This window comes from Ixodes scapularis, unplaced genomic scaffold (assembly GCF_016920785.2).
Source record: "Ixodes scapularis isolate PalLabHiFi unplaced genomic scaffold, ASM1692078v2 PGA_scaffold9__187_contigs__length_104089568, whole genome shotgun sequence".
In the NCBI taxonomy this organism is placed as follows: Eukaryota; Metazoa; Arthropoda; class Arachnida; order Ixodida; family Ixodidae; genus Ixodes; species Ixodes scapularis.
Window position 1 is genome coordinate 2,296,629 of NW_024609884.1, and position 25,834 is coordinate 2,322,462.

The window sequence follows — 25,834 nt, forward strand, 5'->3', positions numbered from 1 at the left end:
TCGACCGGTTCGACTTTGTGGACAGTGTGGCCAGACCTTGGTAGAAGCACGTCTAGATTTGGAGTATTTCTTTTTTTTTTTTATACAAAGGGTGTTTTTGATTTAAGAACAGTTGCAATTAAAAGAAACCAATTCTAATCACTGAAGAAGTTAATAACTTGATGTTTTGTACTGTATTAACTAAAATAACCAATCAACGCTGCCCTTAATTCACCCCTTAGCCATCCCCATACTTGGGTAGTAATTCAATTACAGTAAATGGATTACTGTAATTTAATTACTTTTCTTGGTAATTTCTAATTGTAATTAATTACTTTCGGCTAAAAGGAATTGTAATTGTAATTTAATTACTTTCTAGCGTCAGTAATTGCAATATTGCAGGCACAATTACAATTTCTTTTGAAAAACTTCGGGGCTTGGACGGAAACTTTCTGAAAGCTTCAGCCAGTGTTGTACACGTTCCTCAAAAAAAGGAACGAAAGATCGTTCCTCGTTCCTTCTGATTTTTGGAACGCGTTCCCGTTACAAGTTACATGTGTGAAAAAGGAACTCGTTCCCGTTACATTTTAAAAAATGGAACGTACCGTTACGTATACGTTACATTTGTATTTTTCTTATTACTGTATTTAGTTAAATCAAGGAGTTTTTTTTTTTTTGTCTATCCCATTAGTAGTCAACATACGAGTTTGTATGTCGTCATGGAAGGGCAACAGGAGAAGAAAACAAGCGGAAGCAGGGTTTCATTTGTTGATATATTCAAGTTAAAAATCTCAGCTTTTAACCATATTCATGTTTGTAGTGGACGATTAAGACGAGCCGAATGTACTTTTACCCAACATTGTACGAGCGTTTTACACCAAGCTCACACGTTTCAATTGAACAAAGTCCCTTGTTCGAACTTAACAACAGTTGCTTCTCGATGTTGCCGTCCGCAAGACGAGCAAGTCGAGGAGAGAATAGGGCTTCTGGAAGGTCAGTCTTAAAAACTACAAATACTTCTTTGTAAGGTTGGCTTTGTTGTTCATTTTGAAGGTGGGGGGACAAGAGAAGAAATAATCTTTTCGTCTTGTGTGTGTATATATTTTAGGTGACCAATGTTCGGGATACAAGGGTGCGTTCGATGTCTGGCACTCTGTGATCTTGTAACTGTAGGGCTCGTTATGGATGTTCACAAGTGGCTGTAGTCGGCTTTAGATTTCTAGGTGTATGAGGATTTGTGGAACCAAAGAAAGTAGGCGAGTTTGAAACACCCCTCTTTCTTTGTCTTTTCCTACGACTAAACGTTTTGCGTTTCGTACCGCAGTTTCGGGCACTCAAAAAAGAATCAATGTCCACCAGCTCTCCTGCACCCGAAACTGTTAGCAAGCGAGGACCACACAAAATAATTTACAAGATTAGTAGCCAAAAAGGTAACGAGACCCTGCACTTCGTCAAGATATTATTTTTGTACTTTCAACATTTCCCTGTTCGATACAAAATAAAAATGACCCCAGTGGACGAAAAAAAAAGGAACGCCGTTACTCTTTCCGTTCCAGTAAAAATGTAACGCGTTCCCGTTCCAGTTCCAGCTATGCAAAATGGAACGGCGGCGTTCCTTCGTTCCTCGTAAAAGGAACGCGTTTCAGGAACGCCGTTCCGTACAACACTGGCTTCTGCGCCCGTACAAGCGGCCTAGCTCTCGGTGAAACACTCGCACACAGACACACACACACACACACGCACAACATAAAAGCGTCGCATTGTTTGTTGTTTTGTTGCTTACACTGCGGGCTGGGAGACAATTCTCTTTGGAGTCTACCTCAACGGCGCCGTGTAGCGCCGTCTGCGGTGCGAGCAGAGAACAATAGCGTAAGCACGCCACCATATTGAAAGAAAGAAATTGAGCTTCAGCTTTCAGCTGAGGGTATAAATTTTAATTGTCTATGAATTTTTTGTTTTTTTTTTTACGTCCCTCTTCCAGTACTGCCGCACATTTGTATCTTTGTATTATTTTCAAGTTTATTTCCTGCTGGTTTTTCTTCAGATAGTATTTGCATAAGCATTTTGGAGATTGACCTCGCACCAGTGAATATTGTCGCCAATGATTCGCGAGCCCCGATTCAGTCCTTATATATTTCTGACCCCTTATAATTTCAACTCAATGTAAATAATTTACAATACCATGATGTTTGTACGTGAATGTGGTCGTATTAGCGCGTGTGGATTTTTGTTTTATGTTAACACTTGTAAAATATTCCTATGTGACTAATTGTCGGATTTTTATTTGCCTGGCTAACGAAAGTCTATCATCCGATTTCTTTCTTTAGCGATCTGACGTTTTTTTCTAATTTATTATTATTTATTAAAAATATAAGAACGTAGCACTTCATTGCCTCAAACTGTCAAGTTCTATTGTGAATTTAACAAAATTCATAAAAGCAAAGTACAATACGTGGCATTTATGCAGCGATGCTTAAGCCTCCTCAAACATTGGGGCAAGGAATTAACAAATAAATACGTTGCACTCTATACAACTTGTTTCAAGTTATATGGCCCAAGTCAGACCGCTTTTCGAAATAAGTAATTGTAAAGTAATTACTTTAATTTTTAAAATTAATTTGTACTTGTAATTAATTACTTTTCACGTAGTAGTAATTGTAATTGTAATTAAACTACAATTTAAGCAATGTAATTGTAATTGTAATTAAATTACATTTTGGAAGTAATGTACCCATGTATGGCCATCACCATCAAATCCGAAGCCAACTGGCCAGCCTGTCGCGCATGCGCACACGAGTGAAACCACAATACAAGGTTCGTCGAAATTTCCACTAAAAGGTCGAAAAAGTGAAACCTGGTCAAACTCGAACCTCGGCCGGTTCGCGACACTCCTAGTTTCGAGTAGGAATGTCGCGAACCGGTCGAGGTTCGAGTTCGGCCAGGTTCCACTTTTTTGACCTTGTTGTGAAAAGTTCGACAAAGGGTCGACTCCGGTTCGACTACTATGCATGCGCGTGCGCGACAGGCTGGCCAGTTGGCTTCGGATTGGATGGTGAGGGCTAAGTGATGAATTAAGGGCATCACTGATTGGTTCTTTCAGTTAATACAGTACAAAAACAAACTACGTTATTAACTTCTTCAGTGATTAGAATTATTTTTCTGTTAATTGCAACTGATCATAAAATAAAAATAACCCTTTGCATAAAAAAAAATTCTACAAACCTCGACATGATTGTATCAATGTCTGGCAACACTGTCCACAAAGTCGAACCAGTTGAATCTGGTTAAAAGTTCGGTCGTTCGTCGAACCAGTCGGCCCCGATTGTTCGACCTAATAATTCGGTTCGACAAAAGTTCGCGACAAACCTAGTTTCGACGTTGACGAATTATGGAAACCGCGGAAACTGCGTCCAAGACAGGCAGGTTTGGCTGAATTCGGTTCTGTTTTCCGATGCCGAGTGCCAACCGACAATCAACGTGCTTCTGTATTTCTGCGTGCCACCAACATAGCAGCAACATCGTGATGGCAGTGTTGTGCGTTGTGAACTGAAGACTGGAATTGTCGCCGATGTGACCGTGTGTTCGCGTATCAGTGGTGTAACAAGATGACATGACGTAAACTGTCGAGCATTGATGCCGCTGGTCGGGCGTGAGCGGAGGGGACGGGGTGTCGCAGGTTGACATTCCGCTTTACATTAGAACGTTTAAGACCACTTGAGGGATTAGGTGCAATATATCGAGGTGCGGGTAGTCATGTTGGAACGCCGGTCTGAAGAGTAGCTCCTATCGTACATTGGCCAATGTAACTGTCGTCTGCGATGTCCTGTTGTCCCCTCCCCGAGAGCATTGGCGTTATGGGCAGGGATGGGCAAAATACATGCAAATATGTATCGAAATACAAATACAAAATACTTCGTCAAAAATGGATTTAATTACAAATCTAATTACATTTCCAAAAAGCATTTAAATACAAGATACAAATACAACCAAATGTATTTGGTCTCCTCCAAATACTTTTCCAAATACATTCCTCAAAATTTGCGTCAGCGACTTCAGGGCACCTGCAACGGGTTTCTGGGTACCTCATTTTAATTTTGCATCGCACACTCAGGAGTTAGTGTGCGAGGCTCTAGTAACGTAATAGAAATATAATTAAAAAAATGTAATCAGCTTGGACGTAATAGGTGAAAAAAGTACGGAGCTTCAAGCAGCTTTTTTTGTCGATTACATTTTGGTATAGACCAACAAAGAACCGATACGACCGAGACCCGCAGCACTAGCTAGAGATTTTTTTATTGTTGCAACTCGCACCAGTTACGAAAATATGGACGACCCGCGCATTTAGAATGTTCCAGGCAAAAATATGGATGGAAATCAGGCTGGAAAGCATCACAAGTTTTCACAGGCACGTATTTAGCCAGTCTGCCTATGAACGTCAATTTCGTCACTATTCTTGCCCTGGACTAGCGCCGTAATCACAAAGTCACTAAACGCTTGTGCTTGATTGAGAGACACTGCATTCGGTGCAACACGTAGCTTTCTTCCAGCTCTGGACAGTGACAATAAATTTGAGGAATGTATTTTCGCCCACAAAATTGTATTTAATTACAATTATATTTGAAATACCCACGTTTTAGTATTTAAATACACATGTCAAATACATTACCCAATTTGTAATTAAATACAAATGGAAAATGCACAAAGTATTTAAAATACGTATTTCAAATACTTGTATTTGAAATACTGCCCATCCCTGAGTGTGGGTAAAGGACTGAACAGCATGGAAATATGACGGAAAGTACGTATTTACAGTTTGGAATTTTAGCATTAAAGGAGAATGGTAGGTATACAGTCGTCAAAAAAAGCTATCCTTTATGTTGCTGTTTACATATACGTTACTACGATTCCTCGAGAAACTGCCCTCCAAGTGGCGCGCTGGGATGAGCGCCTCTTTGGCTGCATTCAAATTGATCGAAATGTGATTTCTCTGCCTGTGACGCTTCGCTTCCACCTGAGTGAATACCCTCTCTACAGATATTAATTCAAAAGGACAATTGTAGCCGCACGCAAACAGCACAAATGGAAACAAATATTACAATAGAAATACTGGCTACGACGTGCCGTGCGGGGAAGCAAACACGTGACTTGGAACCGCAGTGGAGCGGCTTGATTTATTGGCTTTCAAATGATTACGCCATAAGCGTTTACTTTTTACTAAAAGATTCACCTCCTTAGCCGTTCAAAATACTCTCAGAGGTAGGACATTACTGAAAAAAGGCAACATGCTGGGGATATTATTTATTGCTTAGGGTGGTCACCGATAAAGTCCGTACCTTCAAAACAACCAGTATAAAAGGCGGAAACGCAGAGCTCAGAAGTAATTATCGGGTTAGTGTACAAAGTAGTTATCGGGTTAGTGTGATGTTCTATTGATGTTTGTTGTGCGTGCATCTGTTTGCGCTTAATGTATATGTTCGGCTGATGCTAGGCGTATGCGTAATGTATTACATGTGTGTGTAATAAATGTGCCCGGAACGCCCAAAGTGTATTGATGGCGTGAGAAAATTTAAATATTTATTGTAGCACATGAATTGAGCGGTACCTAGCGCCACTTAACCTAGCTACTTACAATTACTCTGCTTGACCCTGCCAACGGGTAGCAAGCGATTTAACTTTCTCTCACGCTTCGCCGTAATTTATGGTTACCGTACAACTAGGCTGCTTTGAATTTGCTCTTTTTGAAAGCGGCTTTTGGTTTCGCGGATGGTTTACCACTCCTCCATGATGTGCAGTTAACCAAGGAATTGTGGCTCCAGGAATAGCAAAGGTAAGGCGTAAAGTGGGTGAAGTAACTGGGTACGGGCTGTCTCCGTTTAACATCGCAGTGCTGACATTGAGAAGACTGAGTGACTGCTTTCGAAACGCAAGTTTCTGTACCTGTGCGGGGGCAAGCCGGCTTCGGAAATAAATACACTTGGCAGGAAGCTCGTGTTACGCCTTTATTTGCTGCTCCTCTCGCCCCGTACAATAGACGTAGCGTCCTCGTTCAGCCTTATTGAGCTCGATTTGCTGGATTCGGGGCCGCCATATTGAGATGCAGGCGACGGAGGAACTTTGCTCCCCTGCTTTCAGGACGAAAGTTTCTCCCTTTCTGAATGAACATATGTGTCAAGAGCGTTCCTCCCTTTAGGGAGGAGTATGGTGACTCTTTTTTCTAAGAGTGCAGGCAAACCTGCGATTCCATGGGACGAATGGTACGCAATTTTCGAAGCGTGCATGATCACTTCAGCGGGTCGGCGATGAACGACGACACAAGGACTGCCAGCCTACTGAGTTCGCTTGGAGTTGAGGGTCAACGGACCTACCGCAAACTGCAAGAACATTCCAACGCGCCAGTAGCCACCCCTGGTGCACCTGCAAGTATCTCGGGAGCTACCTCGACAGCTGGTTTTGACGGCACCTGTGCCAACAGCTTGCGATGCCGGCCATCAACAAAACGGCTGAAAGATTTGTTTTCCGTTCCCTAACTCAAATACCCGGCGAGACAGTGCACGAGTACGTGACGGTCCTTCGAGGCCTTTGGGGTCATGACAGATTAAATGATCTGCAATCAACTCGTTGAGAAAACGAGCCATCCCGAAGTCCGAAACCGCCTACCCCTGGAGGCTGAGCTTTCGCTAGAAACAGCTCTAGCTATCACATCTCAAGTTAAGCAGGCGATTAAGGAAGCCAAACTCCCCACCAAAAAAGTGGTTTCCGGTACTCAAGTGGCGAAAATTAAAGTCAAGAATAAACCAGAGGTTCCGGGAGCTACATCTAGCTGAAAGTACAAATGTGGTTCATTGCCACTTATGGCGTATCACCCTAAATGCCGTGCAAAAAATCAAGAGTGCAGGAAATGCCACAAGACGGGACAGTTCTCCTCGAACAGACAGTTTTCCAAGCAAATCCCACGTGCGAAGTAGAGAACAAGTTAAAGTTCTTACTATCTTCACCAAACAGTTCATTACCTGCGTGATACATTTGTCCCGCGATCCAATCAGACTTTTTGTCGATGCGGGATCATCGGTATCGATAATTCCAGAAAACGTCTACCGAATATACTTTGGAACCATCGAGTACAGCTCTCATTGATTACTCTCGAGAGGACATTCACATTCTGGGAAAATTCGACTAACCTGTACACTTCGCCGGAAGGAATGACACGTGCACATTTCACGTCATGCAAACAGGCGCAGCTGTAATTGGGCTGAACGCCTTACGAGCTCTGGACATTAACTTTGGTTTTGGTTCTCCGAACAGGGGACAGGTGGTGGCCACGATTTCCGCGAAAAATCTTCCAGAGCTTGTCAAAGGCTTCCACCACCTGTTCTCAGAAGGTCTAGGCCACGCCAAAGGATTTGTCCACAAGGTGAAGACGAAATCTGCCGTCAGTCCAGTACTGCAAAAACTGCGAAGACTGGCAAAGCTGGAATCCTCCTGTGCTAGTGAGCGCATCGATGCATATGAGTGAGTATCCCTCATTCAGGTTGCATGGAAGCAGAATGAAGACACACGGCTATGCTTAGACTTACGCAAGCCAAATGCTGCAGTTGTTCTGGATTCTCATCCTCTTTTATGTCCCAATGAACTCTTCCACCAAATTTCAGGAGCAAAGGTCTTCAGCAAGCTAGATCTCTCCTCAGCGTACTACCAGTTGGACCTGGCTGAGGAAAGTATGGACCTTAGAGCATTCGTGATGGACGAAGGTATATTAAGATTCACCAGGGTATGTTTCGGGCTGGCTCCCGCTGCCCCTGCTTTCCAAAATATGATCGACTGCATCCTTAGAGGCACTCTGGGTTCCATCTTCTACCTCGATGACGTGCTCGATGACATGACGCCCGACTAAGACAAGTTCTAACCCTCCTACAAGATGCAGGCCTGCAACTAAACAAAAAAAAAATAATTTTTTCAGTGCTGCAACTTCAATTCCTGTGACATGAGCCGACTTCTCAGGGAATAAAGCCATGCCAAGATAACGTCGAGGCAATCATGCAAGCTTTTGCTCCCACAGACGTGACATCACTGAGATCTTTGCTCGGTCTCGTGACTTACTACCTGAAATTCATTCCCATCTTTGCAACCATTATGAAGCCTCTGCATGCCCTCCTGTCGAAGGACGTTCCCTTCCAGTGGCAAAAAGAGCAAGAGGAAGCATTCACCTCAGTCAAAGAACTGATTCGGAACTGTGTTCCACTAATCGCTTTTGACGTGACACTCCCTACCGTCGTCACAGCGGATGCATCAAGTTATAGGCTGGGTGCTGTTCTGCAACAAGTACATCCAGATATAATACACACCGCCTCAGTCGTATCGCGAACACTTTCTAGCGCCGAGCGCAACTACTCTACACGAGAGAAAAAAAAAAAGAAAAAAAAAAGCTCTGGCCTGTCTGTGGGCCTGCGAGAAATGGCACGTCTTCCTTTTCGGTCGCCATTTCACGCTCAAGACCCAGCTCTCGTTACCGTCCTTTCTACTCAGGGAACCGGTCAACAACCGACGAGAACAGCCAGATGGGCCATGCGACTTCTAAAATATGACTATGAAATTCACTATCACAAGGGAAATGAGAATGTCGAGGCGAACGCATTTTCTCGTCTGACTGCAACGAATTGTCCCGACCTCTCCGAAACACGTGAGGATGAAAAAGATTTCACTTGCCTCGTACGCAACGTCTACTCAATAGACATACAGAAGGTCAAAACGGAAACAAAGTAAGACCGTGATTTGCCTCGAGTTATACAGTGTATCAGCACGGGATGGGGACTCGAACAACAACGGGACTAAATACTGCCTCCGCACTACAAGCTACGAGAACTTTCTTTGGTGGACGGCTTGCTACTACGGGGGGAAGTGCTGGTTCCACCTATGCGACTTATGCGAACCAAGCAGCGTGTACGTCAGCGCTTCTGGTGGCCCAGTATAGACATTGAAGTAGAAAATTGCATCAAAGACAGTAACACGTGTCATACAACCGACAAGACGGCTGTGACAGCAGTGCCGTTTATATTAGGTACATAGAAACAGCTAGGAATTGACATTGGTTGACCATTCTACAGACTTCCCTCAGAATTCAGATTTGCAATTACAATTTGGTGGACTACTACAGTAAGTAGCCGGAGGTCGATTTCTATACTCGAGCGAAGGCTGGAGTTGTCCTCGACTTTCTAGGAGCAATTTTCAGTCGAGAAGGATACCCGGACGCGATTGTTTCCCCCGTCATCGTCCACAGTTTCTATCCTCCACATTCCGGGAGTTCCTGAACTCAAGAGGAATCTCTCATCATCGGTCTGCCATCTACCATCCACAGGCAAACGGGAAGGTTAAGATGTTCAATCAACTTATAAAAGGGTACATCTAGAATATCATCCATGAAGAAAGCAACAGTCGTGTAAGCCTATCGGAGCTTTTGGGTGCCAACCGGAGTACACCAGATGCGGAGACAAAACTCTCCCCGGCTGAACTATGCTCCATGGATGTAGAATGCGGACGCGAATGGACATCGTCGGTTTCCCAAGTTTTTAGAGACCAGTTCAAATCGAGATGCAGTAGTTCCGCCAACGCATCGCCGATTATCAGCGACGAAGCAAGCAGTAGAGAGACGATAGGCGGAGATCAAGACCATTTGCAAAGAGTGTGGGAAATTATGTACGACTGAAGCTTCCCACGCACCAACCTAAGGGAACACCATCGTTTGGTCAACCTGAACGAGTTCAGGAGGCGGTCGGTCAAAACACGTTTATTACTTCTGGATGAGGATACTGGAATTCATCGCGATTGTCGCGAGTATATATTTCAGCCAAATCACAGTCGCACGAAGGTAGCGCAGAGCTTAGAGAAGGTGATACAGACACGGCAACCATGCACTTCCAACTCTGTGAAGGTCTACTAGGAGCAAGAATCCCCCGGACAGGTTCTCCCTTTAAAGTGCTTTTCTTCGAGGGGGGATTGTGTTGTGTCTTGTGTGTATCCACGAGCGGCTCTTGACCGAGAAAAGAAAAAGGATGAAACGAATTGGGTGTTTCGTCCTTCATTAGTTTTCTATTAAAACACAACAAATTGCAACAGGAGCCATGGCACCATTAATAAGAACTTATTCAAAAATTTGTTTAATAAACCGGCTCACCATGACGCTTATTACCTCATCTAATGTTCGCCAAGCCTGGCACTCAGATGGCGAAGACGGCACCCGTGTAACTCCCACCTCTTATCAAACACACTGCCTCTCAAAATACCCGTGAGTTCAGAATTTGAGACATGTTTTGCTGGCCTCCAGTGGATTCCGGAGTCGAAAATACTGCACATGCTCGGAACCTCGGGGGTGTGAGGCGTCTGCCGCAAAGAGTGAAATGTTTTTTTCATCATTACACTGCTTTTGGTTGCACTACATGCTCTATCAAAATACATTTAAGTTTAATGGAGAAGCGACATCACCGCTACCATTTTGCATCGATGAAGAGCTATCCGGTCTGACTTGTTTCTATATCTGGACATACGACAGACGAGGTCGACGCGCTATACGTATTCCGAAACTCGGGAAGCAGACGATGCGGGTCTGGGTTCGTCGGGTGCTACCTGGGCAGAAGTATAGAGGAAACTTAAGCCGCCAGTATCATTACGTAACCCAAAGAGGATACGGATGCATGAAAATCAGGATAACGCCCACTTCAACTGAATCAAACGTGTTTTAACTTTTCAGATGTGCGTTGGAGACCTTGCGGCGGCATCTCACACCCAGTGTTGGCGGTAACGCCTTAGAAGTAACGGCGTTGCCGCTAACGTGTAACTTTTTTCAGTAACGTAGTAACGTATTCGTAACGCTTTCAAACCCGTAACGGGTAACGTATATGCATTGCTTACTTCAAGTAACATGTAACGTAGTCACGTTACTCCTCACGTGTTCTCCCCAAAACGCAAAAAAAGTACACTTCAATTTTTTTTTTGCGTGTTTCTAGGCGCCATGCCACGTCAATTTGTGAGTTTTTGGTGTCTTTGTGTATTTTCTCATAAGTATTCGGGTGAAGCCGTAAAAATATAACATAATTATGTTCAGTTTCTGCATGAACATAATGTTTCTTGAAGTATGGCGCTTATGCGTACCTCTAACGTCAAAATAGTAAAACATGTTAACTCATAGTTAAACAGTAACGCTAACGTTACGTGCGTTACTTTTTATCGGTAACGGTAACGCGTTCCTTAGATTTTGAGGTAGCGTAGGTCGATAACGCTTTCCTTTTATTTGCAAGTAACGAGTAACCTATTTCGTTACCTTCTTTTCGGTAACGCCTACAGCACTGGTCACGTCGTTGACGCCTCGCTGGCCTGCGCTGTCGTGCGTCCCAGCGAGGCCGCGGGTGCCTGGAGGCATTGTCGGAGAGGCTCATCTTTAAAACATCATTTCTCAGCAGCAACAACAAGTACTTTTCTCATTTTTTGATATGTTGTACAGATGAGGTGAATTTAACTTTTGCCTATTTCGAAAGTTCCGGGCACCGCTGCCCACATTGCATTTGATGGCTCTCAACATGGCCGTTTCTCCATTAACTGGAGATTTTGGAATTGAATTAGAACGCAACAAAACGAGGCTTTGAAGGTTTGATACGAGCAATTAAGTGATTAGCCGTAAGAGAACGAAGAAAAAAAGTATCACAGCTAATACCCAAATTCAAGTTGACTAAAAAAAATAAAGAAATCTCATAAAGTCTTATTTTTGGAGTTTTATATTAATGTAAGATGGGGAATATTATTAAGTAATTAGGCGCCCACCTAAATTTGTGTGGTAAGCGACCGTTTTCTTTTTACAATGTTTTTCTTAACTACATACTGTTTGTACGGAAATTCTCGAAATTGAGAGCATATCAGCAAACATCAAATTAATTTTTTTCATAAAAAATATATTTCTTGAAAATGAGAAGTTTTTTTTTTTTTTAACTATTTTGTTCGTACATATCCCAGGCATAAAAAAAAAATGTCGCGTCTCGTCTGGCATGGAATGACCCAGCTGGGAACGTCCTTCCCCCAGCGAACACAATGCGGTTCGTTGGTTGAACCTTCTAGGATCGTGTACAGACCGCATGTAAACCCGGAGGTTGCCAACACGTGAGGGCAGAAAACCCATTGTCGACTTGGAACTTTAGAAGCCGAGAGAAGCAAAGAAAGAGGCAAATCCCCCTCAGCTCCTCCTGAAGCACAACACTGGCGTTCCTTCGTGGGCGTTAGTAGAACGACTCATCAGCGTCGCCAGGGATGAATTCTCAAGAAAGGGGGGAAGCAACTGATGAAAACTTCAAGAGGCACATGTGCATTCCGGTCGTCAAAGTAACAGGTAGTAACGCGCTCTTTGTAAGACTCAGTAACGAGTAACGTATCTAGTTCCTTTTTGAGCGAGTAACGAGTAAAGGTATTTAGTTACTTTTTGGGGTAACCTGTACATGTCTGTGCCTTACGAGCGTTGACCAGCAAAGATCAGCAGTCCTGAGGTAATGTTCACGCACCGTGCGTGGACGTACCGTACGTGAACAAAAGCTTTCGAAACAAAATAGACATCTGACCATTTTGTTCATACACCTTTGTTTCGTTCTTTTGTTTCCAAAGCGCGTGAAGGCGAGCCTCACGGTACAAGCTCCAGGTAGAGCCACTAAATGAGCTGCGCTTAGAGTACCGGCACTCCGTTCCCTGACATTGTTGTGGGCGCCGCCATATTGGGGCTTGTGCAGAGCAGACGCAACTGCAGATCGTCATGATTCAAAAGTGCGAATTCCTCAGCATTCAATTCGGTGTTAGGAAGCTCATGTAATATTGCTTTGCTTTGTCGCGAACTGTTGAAACATTTGTGGAGGACGGAAAAGCGTTTCCTGTGATTTCAGATAAAGCTTCAGATAACTGGCAACCATGATTTTAAGCCACAATATGGCCAAGTGTCGTTACTCTGAAGCGTAGCTTATTTAGTGGCACTAGCTCCAGGCATTGACAGTGCTACGGCTGCATTTTGTTATCGGCTAATTTTATTTTTCCGGAGAGAGCGTGCAGTGGGCATCGGGTACTATAAAACTAAAAAAAAATGGTTTAAGTATCAAACGGGTTGTTAACGCTTTGGCGTAGATCAGTGGGAAAGCCCTCGCTTCGCGCTCAGGGGACCCATTCCCGCGGGCGGTGGGAGCTCTTTCTGTAAGGATTTCGCAACATTGATGACGGACGCCCTGCATTGCGCACTACAACACCAACAACGGACGCCATATCCGGTGGTGGCAAGAGCCCGTAAGAGCTATCGCTGTAAAACGCAGAGTGCTTAGCGCTCGTCTTGTCCTCCACACCGCGGATGTAATGAGTTTTAGTAGATCGTTCCGATGACACCAACATCTGTATCCAATGCCTTTGAGCTTCCATCGTATCGTTATCGAGTACGGATATTTGAGGTATCGGGACTGCTGAGGCTGACTCTGAGCGTGTGAGCGCCTCCCTACTGTACGTCACTTGCAGTGTCCTAGCTCCTCGGTGATTCCTTACGGCATGCCAGACCATGCGCTTGGTCACGTGCGTCGGCTCAAAACTCGCTAACAACTTTCCATTCCAAGAACCACCCTGTCGCCAAAGCTCATTTCCGTGATTCGCGGTCAAATGGTCAGTGGAAAAAGCAGGTTCCGGTGCGTCTTTTCCCAGGGGTTGGCTAGAGAACGTCGCCTGTGCGGTGACAGGGCGCTTCGCTCGTCGCCTCGGCAGGAAGGCGGACCGCGTTCAGTGCGCGCGATGCACAAAGCGAGCTCGTTTGTCGGTCGTCTCTGTGAGATGTGTTTTCCTACGATAACTTGACGGCACCCCCTCGTGGCCCAACTCCCACGGAGCCGCTCGAAGCGGCCGAGCCTTTCTGGGCGCACGTAGGCAGCCATCGCGCGAGACGCCGCGGCCGAACCCTTGCCGGCGGCCGCGGCGGGTGCGCGGCGGCCCTGCCCGTGGATCTCGGCTCCCGCTCGAGTCTCGCGAGTCCCGCAATCCAGGGAGCAGCGCGTCGCCGGACCGCGGCTGGGAAACGCATGCATAACCGCGAGCAAAATATCACTCGCATATTGATTTCCGACCAAAATACATAGAGAAAGACCAATGGCCTAAATGTACGCCTTACTAAACAAAGCTCGGCCAAATACCATTACTCCTGCTTAAAAAAAGTCGTATTTTTCGGCCACAATGTGCGAAGAAACGAAAGTGCGGTCACGCAATGCGGGTGGAATGGTGCCGTCAGGCACCTGGTGACGGATGTGCGACGTGTTCAATTCTCATAGCCGTCGGGGTTGGCAGTCGTGGATGCCACTGACGACCTCCCGAGCACTCAGTGACGCGTCAAGTAAGTGGGTGAGCGCGGTGCAACGTTTCTAAAACAATCCAACATTACGCGTAGCAACTGAATACTGCCAAAGTGGGATTTCGCGTAACGCGAAGAATGTTTGAAAACAAGTCTTTCGAGCAGACGACGGGAAGACTCTCCCTTCGCCACGTCGCCACTGGCGGGATGCAGGGGCCTTCCGCTCTTCTCTCTTCGCGGTGCTTGACCGACGGGAAAAAACAACTTCCCTGGCCTCGCTCCAAGAACAAAAAGAAAAAGTTTTTTTTTTTTTCTTTTTCTTCGCGCACGCTGCGACGACAACCGACGAAATCGAAATCTCTGCAAAGTACCGCCCGTAAAGCAGTCGCTTTCAAAGTAGACATTACTCGTTCCAGAGGCGTGAAGGGAACGCGTTGCTCTAACTCCAAGGTAGCGGGCTTCTCTTCTCCTCCCTCTTTGAAATAGGAGCTGCCTTTCAAAAGCTCCCACTTTTCTTCAACGGGTTCGAGAAGAAGGATCACTCTTGCCGGCATCGTAGCATCGATACGTTCCGGCGCTACGGTGGGGAAGAAAAATCAAGATGACTTAAATCTTGACATAAATCGGACAATTCTTATTGTGATGAATTAAATCAAAGTTTCCCCGCAAAAATAACCCCGATATGTTTTCTTATTCAACGTTTGTCACTTATTTTGTGCTTTTTATGGGCAGTTGTTTTGTATTTCAATAAAAACAATTGGGGCTCCAATCCACGCTGTGAAGGTGGTTGGTCAGCGAAGCTGTGATATACCACCTGCAACGATTGCCTACTGCGCTATAGACCCTTATTATGGCAAACGCCGCAAGGTGGTGCTCTAGTCTTTGACGTCCCAGAGAACTTCCGGTTTATAAAAAGACTGAACAAAGGCCACCTTAACACCGCTGCTTGAAATGTAGATGACAACCATTTCTCCAGATGGGCGCCAAAAGAACGAAGGAGTGCGAGATCCGTTAAAATGTTTCGAGTATTCTTGTAAACCAACCTGCCTCCCCCCAGATGGAATACTGTACAGTCGAAGGCCTTCGTTAAATCTCCAACTTTGTTCTCCATGTAGCATTGGTGCTTTCTAGCACTGGTGACATAAGCAAGCTCAACAGGCTTGCAAAGACGGAGAGACCGGGAGTCGTTTGGGACTCGGGAAGCATTTCTTACTTGTAAAGAGCAAAAGGGTCTACACCAAATTCTGACGAAAGAAAAGTAAATGCACTGTACCGAATTTTTTTTTAAATATGAAAGGCTGGTGACGTCACTTCCGACGTCGCAAGGTGCCGTCGCCGCGGCAGCTTGCGCAACAGTATTCTTTACCGAGAAACGTATGCGGTGAGCGCAACGTGCTTCGCATTGTTATCAGGAGCGCCTTATCGGCAATCATTTGGTTCGGATGCTTGTTCTGTGCTTGTCCTTCATTGAAACGAATGGTGTGCTGTAGTTTCTATGCGTGATGTATGCACTTTTCGCTTCAATCCCTGAAGGTTTTTTTTTTTTTTTTTCCGTAAGGACGAAAACATTTCAGAAATTCGACCTGTGAGTCATATACAACTTCGCTGCGAAAAGTATGATATGAAACTTATTTATTTGTTAGTCACAGCATCAATTGAACAAAAAAAATATGTTTGAACACGAGGTAAACTTAAACTACTGCACGGTAAACAATAAACCGAACAAAACGAATGTCAAGAGTCCCATAGTGTCGAAGCGGAACCAAACCGTCATTTTTAGTCGTACTCGAACCGAACGAAACCGAAACCGTCTCCACCATCTTAAAACTAAACCGGAACTGAAACGGAAATAACCAACTAACGGTAACCGCTGCAACACCGTTCAGCCTTCTTTTTTGTGTGTGTGTGTGTGTGTGTGTGTTTTTCCCCACGGACTGAAGATTTTAGCTGAAAAAATAATTTACAGCGATATTTTTATATCTATCGGAAAATTGCCGTATACAGCATTGCAACGAGTGAGAAATGGTGGAACTTCATGGCATGCTTATTTCGGCAAACCAATTAATTATATGACGACGCGTGTCTCGCGATATTACGCGATGTGATAAGGTATACGTCACGGCACCAAATCGTCGCATAGCGTTACGCTTTTACATCTCTTTAAACCACAACTTTAGACTCAACGTTATAGTCGTTTTCACCTCAAAAACAATTGTAAAAAAAGTCCAGCTCCTCAACTAAAAACATTTATTTATATAAGAAATTTCGTTGTCCAATTAACGCATATTATCAAATAAGATCATATAAGAGCATACAGAACATTATAAGAACGCATACGAACAATATAGGATTGTATAAAAAGTTATAAGTAACTCCATATTAGTTTTTTATAACTTGTTATATAATCTTATATCGTTATCATATGCTCACGTTTGTTCCTATATGATCTTATTTAATCATATATCCGTTTATTGGGCAAAGAAATTTCTTATACATATAAGATTTTTCGTTAGGGTCCTCGCGTAGCATTACTAATTTCCCCCTTTATGTCGAGTAAAGATTTATGAAGGTGTATTTTAGATGAAATATATTTTATCTTACCAAGACGTACACACTTCAAACGCCAAAAATATATCGCCTTCGTCAGAGAACCAAGTCTTCTAAGAGCGACTTCGCACGGCGTATGAACAGTGTGCAAAACTTCCTTTTTTCTTGGGGTGAAAACGAGTGTACATCCAATACCTTTGTTGGCAGCGTAGCTCCACGTGACGTCACAACTTCGCACTGTGCGTCAAGAGACGCCATGACCTACTTGACTGTCTCACGACAATCGGAGTAACGCAAACAAGAGGAGTAGTGCGTCGCGTTCAATCAAATATGGAACCGAACAAACTCAGTAACAATTTCTGAAGCTCACCCCTTGCCGTAATTATGCTTTGCCATTCCCAGCGCGTGGCTATGATGGACAGTGGCGGTTCTCAACATTCCAGTATTTCCGAGTCCTCAGCCCAGCGTGCGATCTCCTCAGCCCAGTACGTGCATGTTCGTCGCTTCGGAAAGCGAGCATCAGGCGCCATACGCACGAAACACCAGCTTCGTTCGAATTAGCTGCCCCTTCTGCCCCGGCGCAGAAAAGTGTAGGGCGGTGTACTTCCGGTCGTATCTTAATACACATACCGGAAGTACACTGCCTTACACTTTTCTGCAGCGGTGCAGGAGGGGTAGCTAATTCGAACGAAGCTAATGAAAATTGAATCAGCAAGGAGCCCTTTTTTAGAGAGGTCTATAATCAGCGCCAGATCGCGTAGCCACTTGTTTTATTTGCAAGTTGAGGGAAAACGCTGTTGGGTTGTCGGTTTTTCTGCGACTGCCACTTTGTGGAGAGAAAAGCTAATGCGTAATCTGCCGAGTTATCAGCGTCAAGGATTAGCTCTAAACAGAATATGTACTGAAAGTATAAAAAAACATTGCACGACCCATTTAACATGAACGTAGCACCGAAGCACCTAAAGATGCGTCTTTTACTTCTGAATTGCTACAGGATGCTGTCACCCAGTATAGAAACGTATTGAAACGACTTGATGAGACTTATTAGCCGGACCTCACGTTACATACAACTACAACTCTGTACAAGGAGGTGGGGCGAGGGGTACATGAAAAAAAAAAAGAAAATACCATTGGCCCAGCAGGGACAGACGACGTTTCGCTAAGAGTCTTCAAAATCTGCGAAGCTAAGCCCATTAGCGACACGTTGGCGGGTGCTCTGAGTCTCACAAGAGGTCCGTTCTCAAGTTCTTCCTACCAGCTTTAAAAAATTATTGCCCAATTTGCAGAAAAAGGCCAGAGAAAAAGGGGCAAAGGTAGTTTTAGAAACATACTGTGTTGTACATGTTCTTCAGCACCACCTCTAAAAAACACCCCCCCCCCCCCCCCCCAAAAAAAAAAAAAAAAAAAAAAGTGCAGGGTTTCTTACATCGCAAAAATAAAGTATGCATATCCGAACGCTCATTGTTTGCCCAAATGTAGCTCAGCGGTTCGAGCTAGATGTCAACGTGTTAGAAGTAACCCTTACCTAAGCTTACTCAAAAGTTATAAGTGATTTCCTGAAATGTTTAGGGGGAAAATGACAGCCGACGATCAGCCCTCAAGTACATGAAGCTGAATGGCGCCTTTTGCCGAGATGGCCGCCCCATTCCCCATTGAAATCTTCAGAAAATAACTTGAATTAGACGACGGTTTAGTTCTCTCACTTTGACATCTGCAGGTTTCGGGCCGCTAGCACGACATTTGGGCAGAGAATCAGCTTTCGGCGATGCCTAGTGTAATTTTGCGGTGGAAAAAAACACTCTACCATTTTATTTTATTTATTTATTTTTTTGAGCGGAGGGGGAGGGGGGGGGGGGACGTGCTGTATAACCCAGACCAGGGCTGTGTTCCAAATCCTACCCAAATGAAACCGAGTTACTCCGGCGGATCGTATGACGTGACAGCACAGATTGAAAACGCTGGACGTGGGTAGTTTTTAGAACGCCAAGGGTACAAAACCTGGAGTAAGACCGAGTAAATTTCGGAACACGGCCTAGGGGTCCTAATCTGGACATCTGGCGAAAAAGGCGGCGAAAAATCTGGCGGCCCTGATTGGCCGACGCCGCACTTGACCTTGGCACCGGCCAGTCATAGCCGCCGAGTTTCTCGCCGACTTTTTCGCCAAGTGTGCAGATTAGGGCCCCAGATAGTGTGGCTCCGGAAACTACGTTGTTTGCACACCCTTCGCTTTTCCTTTTCTGACACTATTTTTTTTTTTTTTTTTTAGTTTATCATTCGTGCCAGAAAGCGCGTTATTATGGTGCCAAAAGCTTGTGCCGCTCCTCACAACGCCGCACCCAGCAAGAAGAATTTGTTTCTCTCAACAAGATGGCTTCCACTGACTTAATATCAGCTGCCATTTTAGTGGCCTTGCCGCTGATCGCGTGCCTTCCGAGACATAGACTTCCCACCACCAAATTATTTTTTTTCTCCGCATGAAAAAGCGGCAATGACCACCACCATGAGGTGATCACGTCAAGTGCAAGCAATTTATAAGAAAAAGCAGTTTCTTGGTTAAATGCAGTAGGGTGATTTTAGATAAGAACGACCAAAGGGTAGCTGGTCGACATTTTTATATCAACTGATATTTTTATATGCTATTTTCTAGTGTCTATTATAAACGAATCCAAACTTAGTTTTAACCAGAAAAAATATTTTGGGATAGGAAAAATCGTAAGGCATAAACAAGTGGACAGTTGCATTAAAGCGCACTGATGGAAGGGGCGCGTTTGAAGGTGAATAATTAAAGAGATAAAGTTAGAAGAATTTTATTACTTTAAAAAAAAAAACTATGGGTACAGCTTGCTTGTAATATAAAGTAATAATATTGATTGAAATTCTATTTATTTTCCTAAAATTTGCCAAACATGCTTGAGACGTCGTCGTGTTTCTTCCACACAGTCTTAGGTGGTCTAAAAAATGGGATGCTTGCTCGAACGACAAATGGCAAAATTTGGAGGCCTGTATCTCATGAAACAATTTAATCATTATCATATAATTTGCAGATAATATTCTACTTATATATGGCTATTAAAAAATAAATAAGGTATCTGAGTGATACGATAAAAGGGATATATTTAGGCAAACATGGGGAAAAAATCAAAGAACGAAAACTTCTGATGCGAATAAAACAAAAATACCACCTTCAATTTTTTTTTTAAATTGGCGTACCCTGTTATACTCTATTTCGGCATTCATTTCTATTAAAAGCATGTTGTATTATTTTATTGAGAGAGAAGAAACCGCTTTCCCAAGTAGGGTCCTTTTTCAAAACCTACACTTAGCAGTGCCCTATACAAGAAGTGACCCTGAGTTCCAGTTTCATGACACCAGCACACTTTTATATATTTTTATTCAAACGAGGCCATTGATAACTATAGAAACCGTTAACACACTCAAATTGAGGAGAAACTACTGTGTACGAAGAGCTATCATATTACGAACTAGTTATGCGAGAAAAGATCCTGCTGCCATCGGCCACTGGAAACTTTGGTTACTTTATTTTTCTACGGCACTATATGGTCCTCTGTCTTACCCTCTATCTCCTTCTCTCTCTCTCTTTTATAAATATCCCTGACTTATATCTAGAATAAAAACATATTCAAGCATTCCCTTCCTGCATGGAAGTGTTCTGTGGCTAGCAACAATAATTTCCTCGCGAAGATCACGATTATGGCGCAATAGTTGACGGAAGTAGCAGACGACACTCGTCGCTAGTTCTCGCAAAACGGCCGATACAATCGTTTTTTCGCATTTCCCCGCTCGCTGTCAAGGATGAGGGGGTTCGCTTCAACCAGCAAAATATGGCCGTCGATGCCTGTTTACTGAGCAGTCGTGCCTGTAGCCATCCCACTCGCTGACTTCGCTGGCGAATATCAGACACAAAAAGGCAGACCGACAGAGAGCAGAACCCCCAAATACTCGAGCCCCGCCTAAATACAATAGAGCGTAAACATGGTCACCATGTTAACCTAGGAAAGCTTAACATGGCGACAGTGTTTACATTTTAAGTGAGGAAAAGCATGGCGCGTGGTATGAGCCGGATCCTTACACGAGGTGCAAGCTGAGCCCTGAGACCTTACCTGCTGCCCTAGAGTACTTCACGAAAGACGAGCTACAATGTTCGCGCCAAGGTCCGAACCAGAAGAACGTGATCTCTGTCATGCTCGACGGGGAAAAAACGTTTGTGCCAAAGCACTTCCTGACACGCTCAATCCGAGAGGCCTTTCGTGTATACAAAGACAAGCATCCTGATTCCGGCGTTGGGCTAACGAAGCTTTATTCCTTGCGCCCTGATGCGTCAAATGTGTACCACACCAGGAAGTGTGCGTTTGCGTGCGCTGCGCCAATTATTACATTTGTATTGCCGCTATAGAGAACGTTACAGGCTCTACATTCAACACTGGTGAAATGAACTCGGCATTTCTGTGCGACCCACTAACAAGTCTGTGCCTTTAAGGGGACTGTGATCACTGCCCAAAAGGTCAGTTCTTACACTCGAGGAACTTCATGTCCCAGAGGATGAAGAGATTGTGCTTACAACATAGAAGTACGGCCGACCTTGTTAAAAAAACGAAAAACAACACAAAAAAAAACATTGGATTTTGAAACTTTCCTAAAAGTCGTTCAAGTAACGGTTGAAAGTTGGATATTTCACTACCATATCCGACAAACGCAAGATAAAGCGATCTACGATGAAAAGCAGCTGCATGCAACGCGGGAGCATTGTCCTTCATTTTGACTTTGCTGAAAACTGGACCATCGTGCTTCCTGAGATAGTTAAAGCATACCACTGAAGAAAATATTTACGATATTTACATGTGTAGTGACGACAAGAAAATCTACAAACCGCGTTGCTATCATCAGTGAGGACCTGTGTGATGACGTCGCTCTCACGTGCTTGGCTCTACCAGCTTCACCAGTTTGCACAGAACGATTGCCCACAAGCCCAGTAGTTATTTTCTGCATCTGGACATGGGAAAATGCATGCGACGGAGTTGGCGGACTCGTGAAGCACCAGGCCACGCTGAACAACCTGAGAGAACGCTCCATAAACGCAGTTCAAAGGGCCAGGACAATGGTGAGCGTTCTATTTGAGAAACTGGGTGCATCTTGCGCATCTGGACGAAAATAAGCTTGTTCGGTATCGTCAAAAAAAAAAAAAAAAGAGTGGCTGACGGTGCGCGCCTTTCCTGGCATTCAGTCTTGGCACGCCTGGCGGCTGTGCAAGTCATCAACAGAAGGAGCCTGTGACATATATGTAGCACGAACAGCCGGATCTGGTTAGAAGAAACTTTATTAAATAGGTGCATCAAAGAAAGCCTTAGTGTAAAGTGTCGAATTCGATGCCCCAAGGACTGCTCATTTTGAATGCAGGGTTATCTTACTTATCACAGTTTTCTTCGCGGGGTATTTAGCCCACTATTCTACTTTGTGATAGCTTATAATCGTTACCTGATCACTATATGAGAATCACGAAACGTTATCTTCGCGTAGGATAAAATATCTCGGCTTGCCACATTCCATTCGTACACCGAGAGTATCGAAGCTCTTACAGTCCCGCGCGGTGGCACCTCTCAACTGAAATGGTTTGCCCCTGGAAATACATAACTAACCTGAACAATTTTAGTATTCTATCTTTATTTTTGTGTGTTGAAGTAACGTTGTTTCTTTTGTTTTAAATATAAACTATACCGGAATGTAAAACTTCACACTGCATCATCTTTTCTCGAGTCACTAGTCTCTAATATGATATCTCTTTGTACAGTAAAATGCTGTATATAGTTTCTGTGAAGGTCAACGTAAATGACAGCCACAAATCCAGGGGCGCGACATGTGCAGGGTTTCGGTACAGTGACTGTAGTTTCGGTTTCGTCTTTCTTTTCGCTCAGGATGACTTTAAAGTGAGCGACGCGACTGTGGCTCGAGCGAGACATCGGAAAGAGAAGAAAAGGAAGAGGAGACGCGCGAGGGCCGGGAAGAACGTCAGTCGGGCCACCTTTCAATCTGTACTGTAAATAGACGTTTCTTTTTATTTCTCTCTCACTGATGGAGTCCTTTCAGTCATTTTTTTAGACCATAAACATCCGCACACCATCGGCGTTCCCAGTCATCGGGTCCCTGACGCAATCCTAAGAAGAAAACGAACCTTCACTGGCGCAGTCGACAGGATTGCGTCAGCGGGCCCCGCCGGCTGGAACGACTCAGCAGATTCAGCGGACAGCGACTCCATTCAACAAGAAGAGAGGCGGCAAGTTCCTGGGCCTCGGCAGCCGTGTTTAACGAAGAAGACTTGGATCGCCGAGACTTCGCGTCGACGCGGCTTCGGAAGTGCTGCAGACCCAAAGCCCTGCGAAGCGTCTACACGACTCGGACACCGTTATCGGGCTGGACTGTCCCGATCGACAGACTGCGTGTGCTTGCCATAGGGACTTGTCGACCTTCAAGGGTAAGGTGATTATTTTGACTGGTGCCCGCCATGGAGTTACGCAGTGGGGAACGGCTTAGGCCGGTTACCTCGTTGGTTCGGGATGGAGCTTACGATAACGATGTCGACGAGCGAGGTGAACCGTCACCTCAGAGTAGACCAGCGGCGACCGTGGGGACGCACGAGGAAGGGGTCCGGGATGGCCAATCGAGTAGCTCACTGATTGAAAGAGAAATTGACCTCGTAAGAGAAAAAGAACGGCTAGTGCGTCTAGAGCTTGAACTAGAGCGAGTTCGTGCGGAAAACAGACCCAGAACCAGTGGAGGCGGCGCAGAACTCAACCTGAGGGAGGAGGTGCTTAGCTTTTCCAGGCTCATGAAGGGTGTGTTGACCCGTCGTCCGAACTGCTCGTACCAAGCTGGTTCGACGGTGTCGAAAATGTCTTTGCGACATATGAGGTGCCTGAGCGCCTGAGGGGTTCGCTCGTGCGACCTTATTTTACGGAGCGCATGCGGGCGCTGGTGAATAAGCTGCCTGTCGGCGAAGCGAGTGATTACGGTGCGGTTAAGGAGCGAGTTCTCTTGGAACTCAAACTGTCGCCGGCTGACTACAGGAGGCTTTTTCTCAAAGCCACTAAAATGGAGAAAGAATCCTGGACTCAGTTTGCGACACGGGTTGAGAGCTGCTTTGAGTATTATGCTCGAAGTCGCTCGATCGACTCTCTTGAGGACTTGCTAGCATTAATGATTTCTGACCGCATTAGAGATTCCTTGCCCGTCGACATGCAGACCTATGTTACGCTAAATGAGACCGGAAAATGGCTTAAACCAGCAGAGGTGGCTGCGCTGGCTGACCGTTTTGAAGAGGGAGAACGATGCAAACAACGCAACAACTCTGCATATGCGAAAAACCGCGAGTCTGAAAAGAAAAGAGGGTCCAGTCCTGTCGGGAAAAAGCATGATAAGGTAGGGCCGGGCTCAATTTCGAACCAATCCAGGGTGAAATGTTTCAATTGCAAGGGTATGGAACATTTTTCCCGTGACTGTCCTAGTAAACAAGCGCGGGACCGAGACTTGAAGAATAACTCCGTGGTGGGTTACATCTGAACAAATTTAACACCATCCCAGCAGAGTATATACCAGGACATAAATGTCAATCAGAATGGTACGCGCGCTGATTTGCGGAGAGTGGAGGTGAAATGCGGACCGAGGATGGTGCAGGCGGTTATCGATTCCGGAGCGGAGATTAGCGTAGTGCGTAAAGGGGTGGCGCCTGAAATGAAGGGGTCGGCCGGAAGGGTGACACTGACTGGGGCGTTCGGGGACAGCGTGAGCGCCGTTTTACGCCATATACCGATGACCCTTTCCACAAGCTACGTTGTGTATGCCCCTCGAGAGGTGCCGCTCTTGTGCGCCGTCACTGAACAATTGGTTAACGGCATAGACATGCTGTTGACGCCCGATGACTACGACAGCCTAAAGTTGGCGTGCGGGAGGGTTGACTTGAAACCGATGGTTTGTGAAGCTGAAGACGCGCTTACTGACGAAGGTAATGAGGTCGCAGACGACGGCCATGGCGCTCAGCTTCGGTTTCTACAAGGTCAATCGGCCCGAGGACAAACCGCGCGTGGTGGCCTTTGTGGACAAGAGCCAATAGGCGCTCCAGGTGGTGCTGGTGGTCTTCAACAAGGACCGACTCAAGATGCTGGCCACCACCGTCGATGGAGTCGGGCCCCACGACTTCGGCATGGTGCTGCTGCGCTACTTCGTCCAGGAGTTCAAGGAGCGCTACATGCTGGACGTGGCCACCAACTGGCGCGCCCTCATGCGCCTCATCACCGAGTGCGAGAGGCTCAAGAAGCAGATGGGTACCAACCCGCACGACTGGCCGCTAAACATCGAGTGCTTCAAAAACGACCGGGACGTTGCGGGCAAGATGAAGCGGAAGACCTTTGAGACCATGTGCACCGATCTGCTAGCGCGAGCCGAGCGCACGATGGCGTGGGCGCTGACGGTGGCCGGGCTGCGGCCGCCGGACGTGAAGTCGGTGAAGCTGGTTGGGAGTGGCATCCGGGCGCTGGCGGTCAAGCAGCTCGTCCGCAAGTTGTTCCAGCGGTAGCCCTCCATGACACTGCACCAGGACAAGGCGGTGGTCCGGGGCTGCGTCCTGCAGTGTGCCATGCTGTCACCCATCTTCAAGATGCGAGACTTTGCGGTGGAGGACGCCCAGCTCTACCCTATCGAGCTGTGGTACGACCCGGGCAAGGGAGAGGAAAGTCGGGCAGAGGTGTTTTCCCGCTGGCACCAGCTGCCCTTCAGCAAGACGTTCACCTTCTACCGGAGCAAGCCCTTCAACCTCGAGGCCAAGTACCCGCAGGAGGCGGCGGTGACCCACGCGGACCTGCAGCCGGGCAGCTTCACGGTGAACAAGGTTGTCTCCGCGTCCGGGGGCGAGGCGTTTGGGATCAAGGAGAAAGTGCGTCGGAACCTGCGGGACATCTTCTC

At 45.6% G+C, this 25,834-nt stretch overlaps 1 protein-coding gene across 1 annotated transcript; it reads left to right on the forward strand.

The window, feature by feature from the left end:
- Window positions 1–23,839: 23,839 nt before the first annotated feature.
- On the forward strand, window positions 23,840–25,448 carry LOC120849498 (heat shock 70 kDa protein cognate 2-like). Its single transcript, XM_040221736.1, has 4 exons — window positions 23,840–23,991; window positions 24,094–24,295; window positions 24,458–24,844; window positions 24,996–25,448. The coding sequence occupies exons 1-4, from the start codon at window positions 23,840–23,842 to the stop codon at window positions 25,446–25,448; spliced, it is 1,194 nt and encodes a 397-aa protein (XP_040077670.1).
- The last annotated feature ends 386 nt before the right edge of the window (window positions 25,449–25,834 follow it).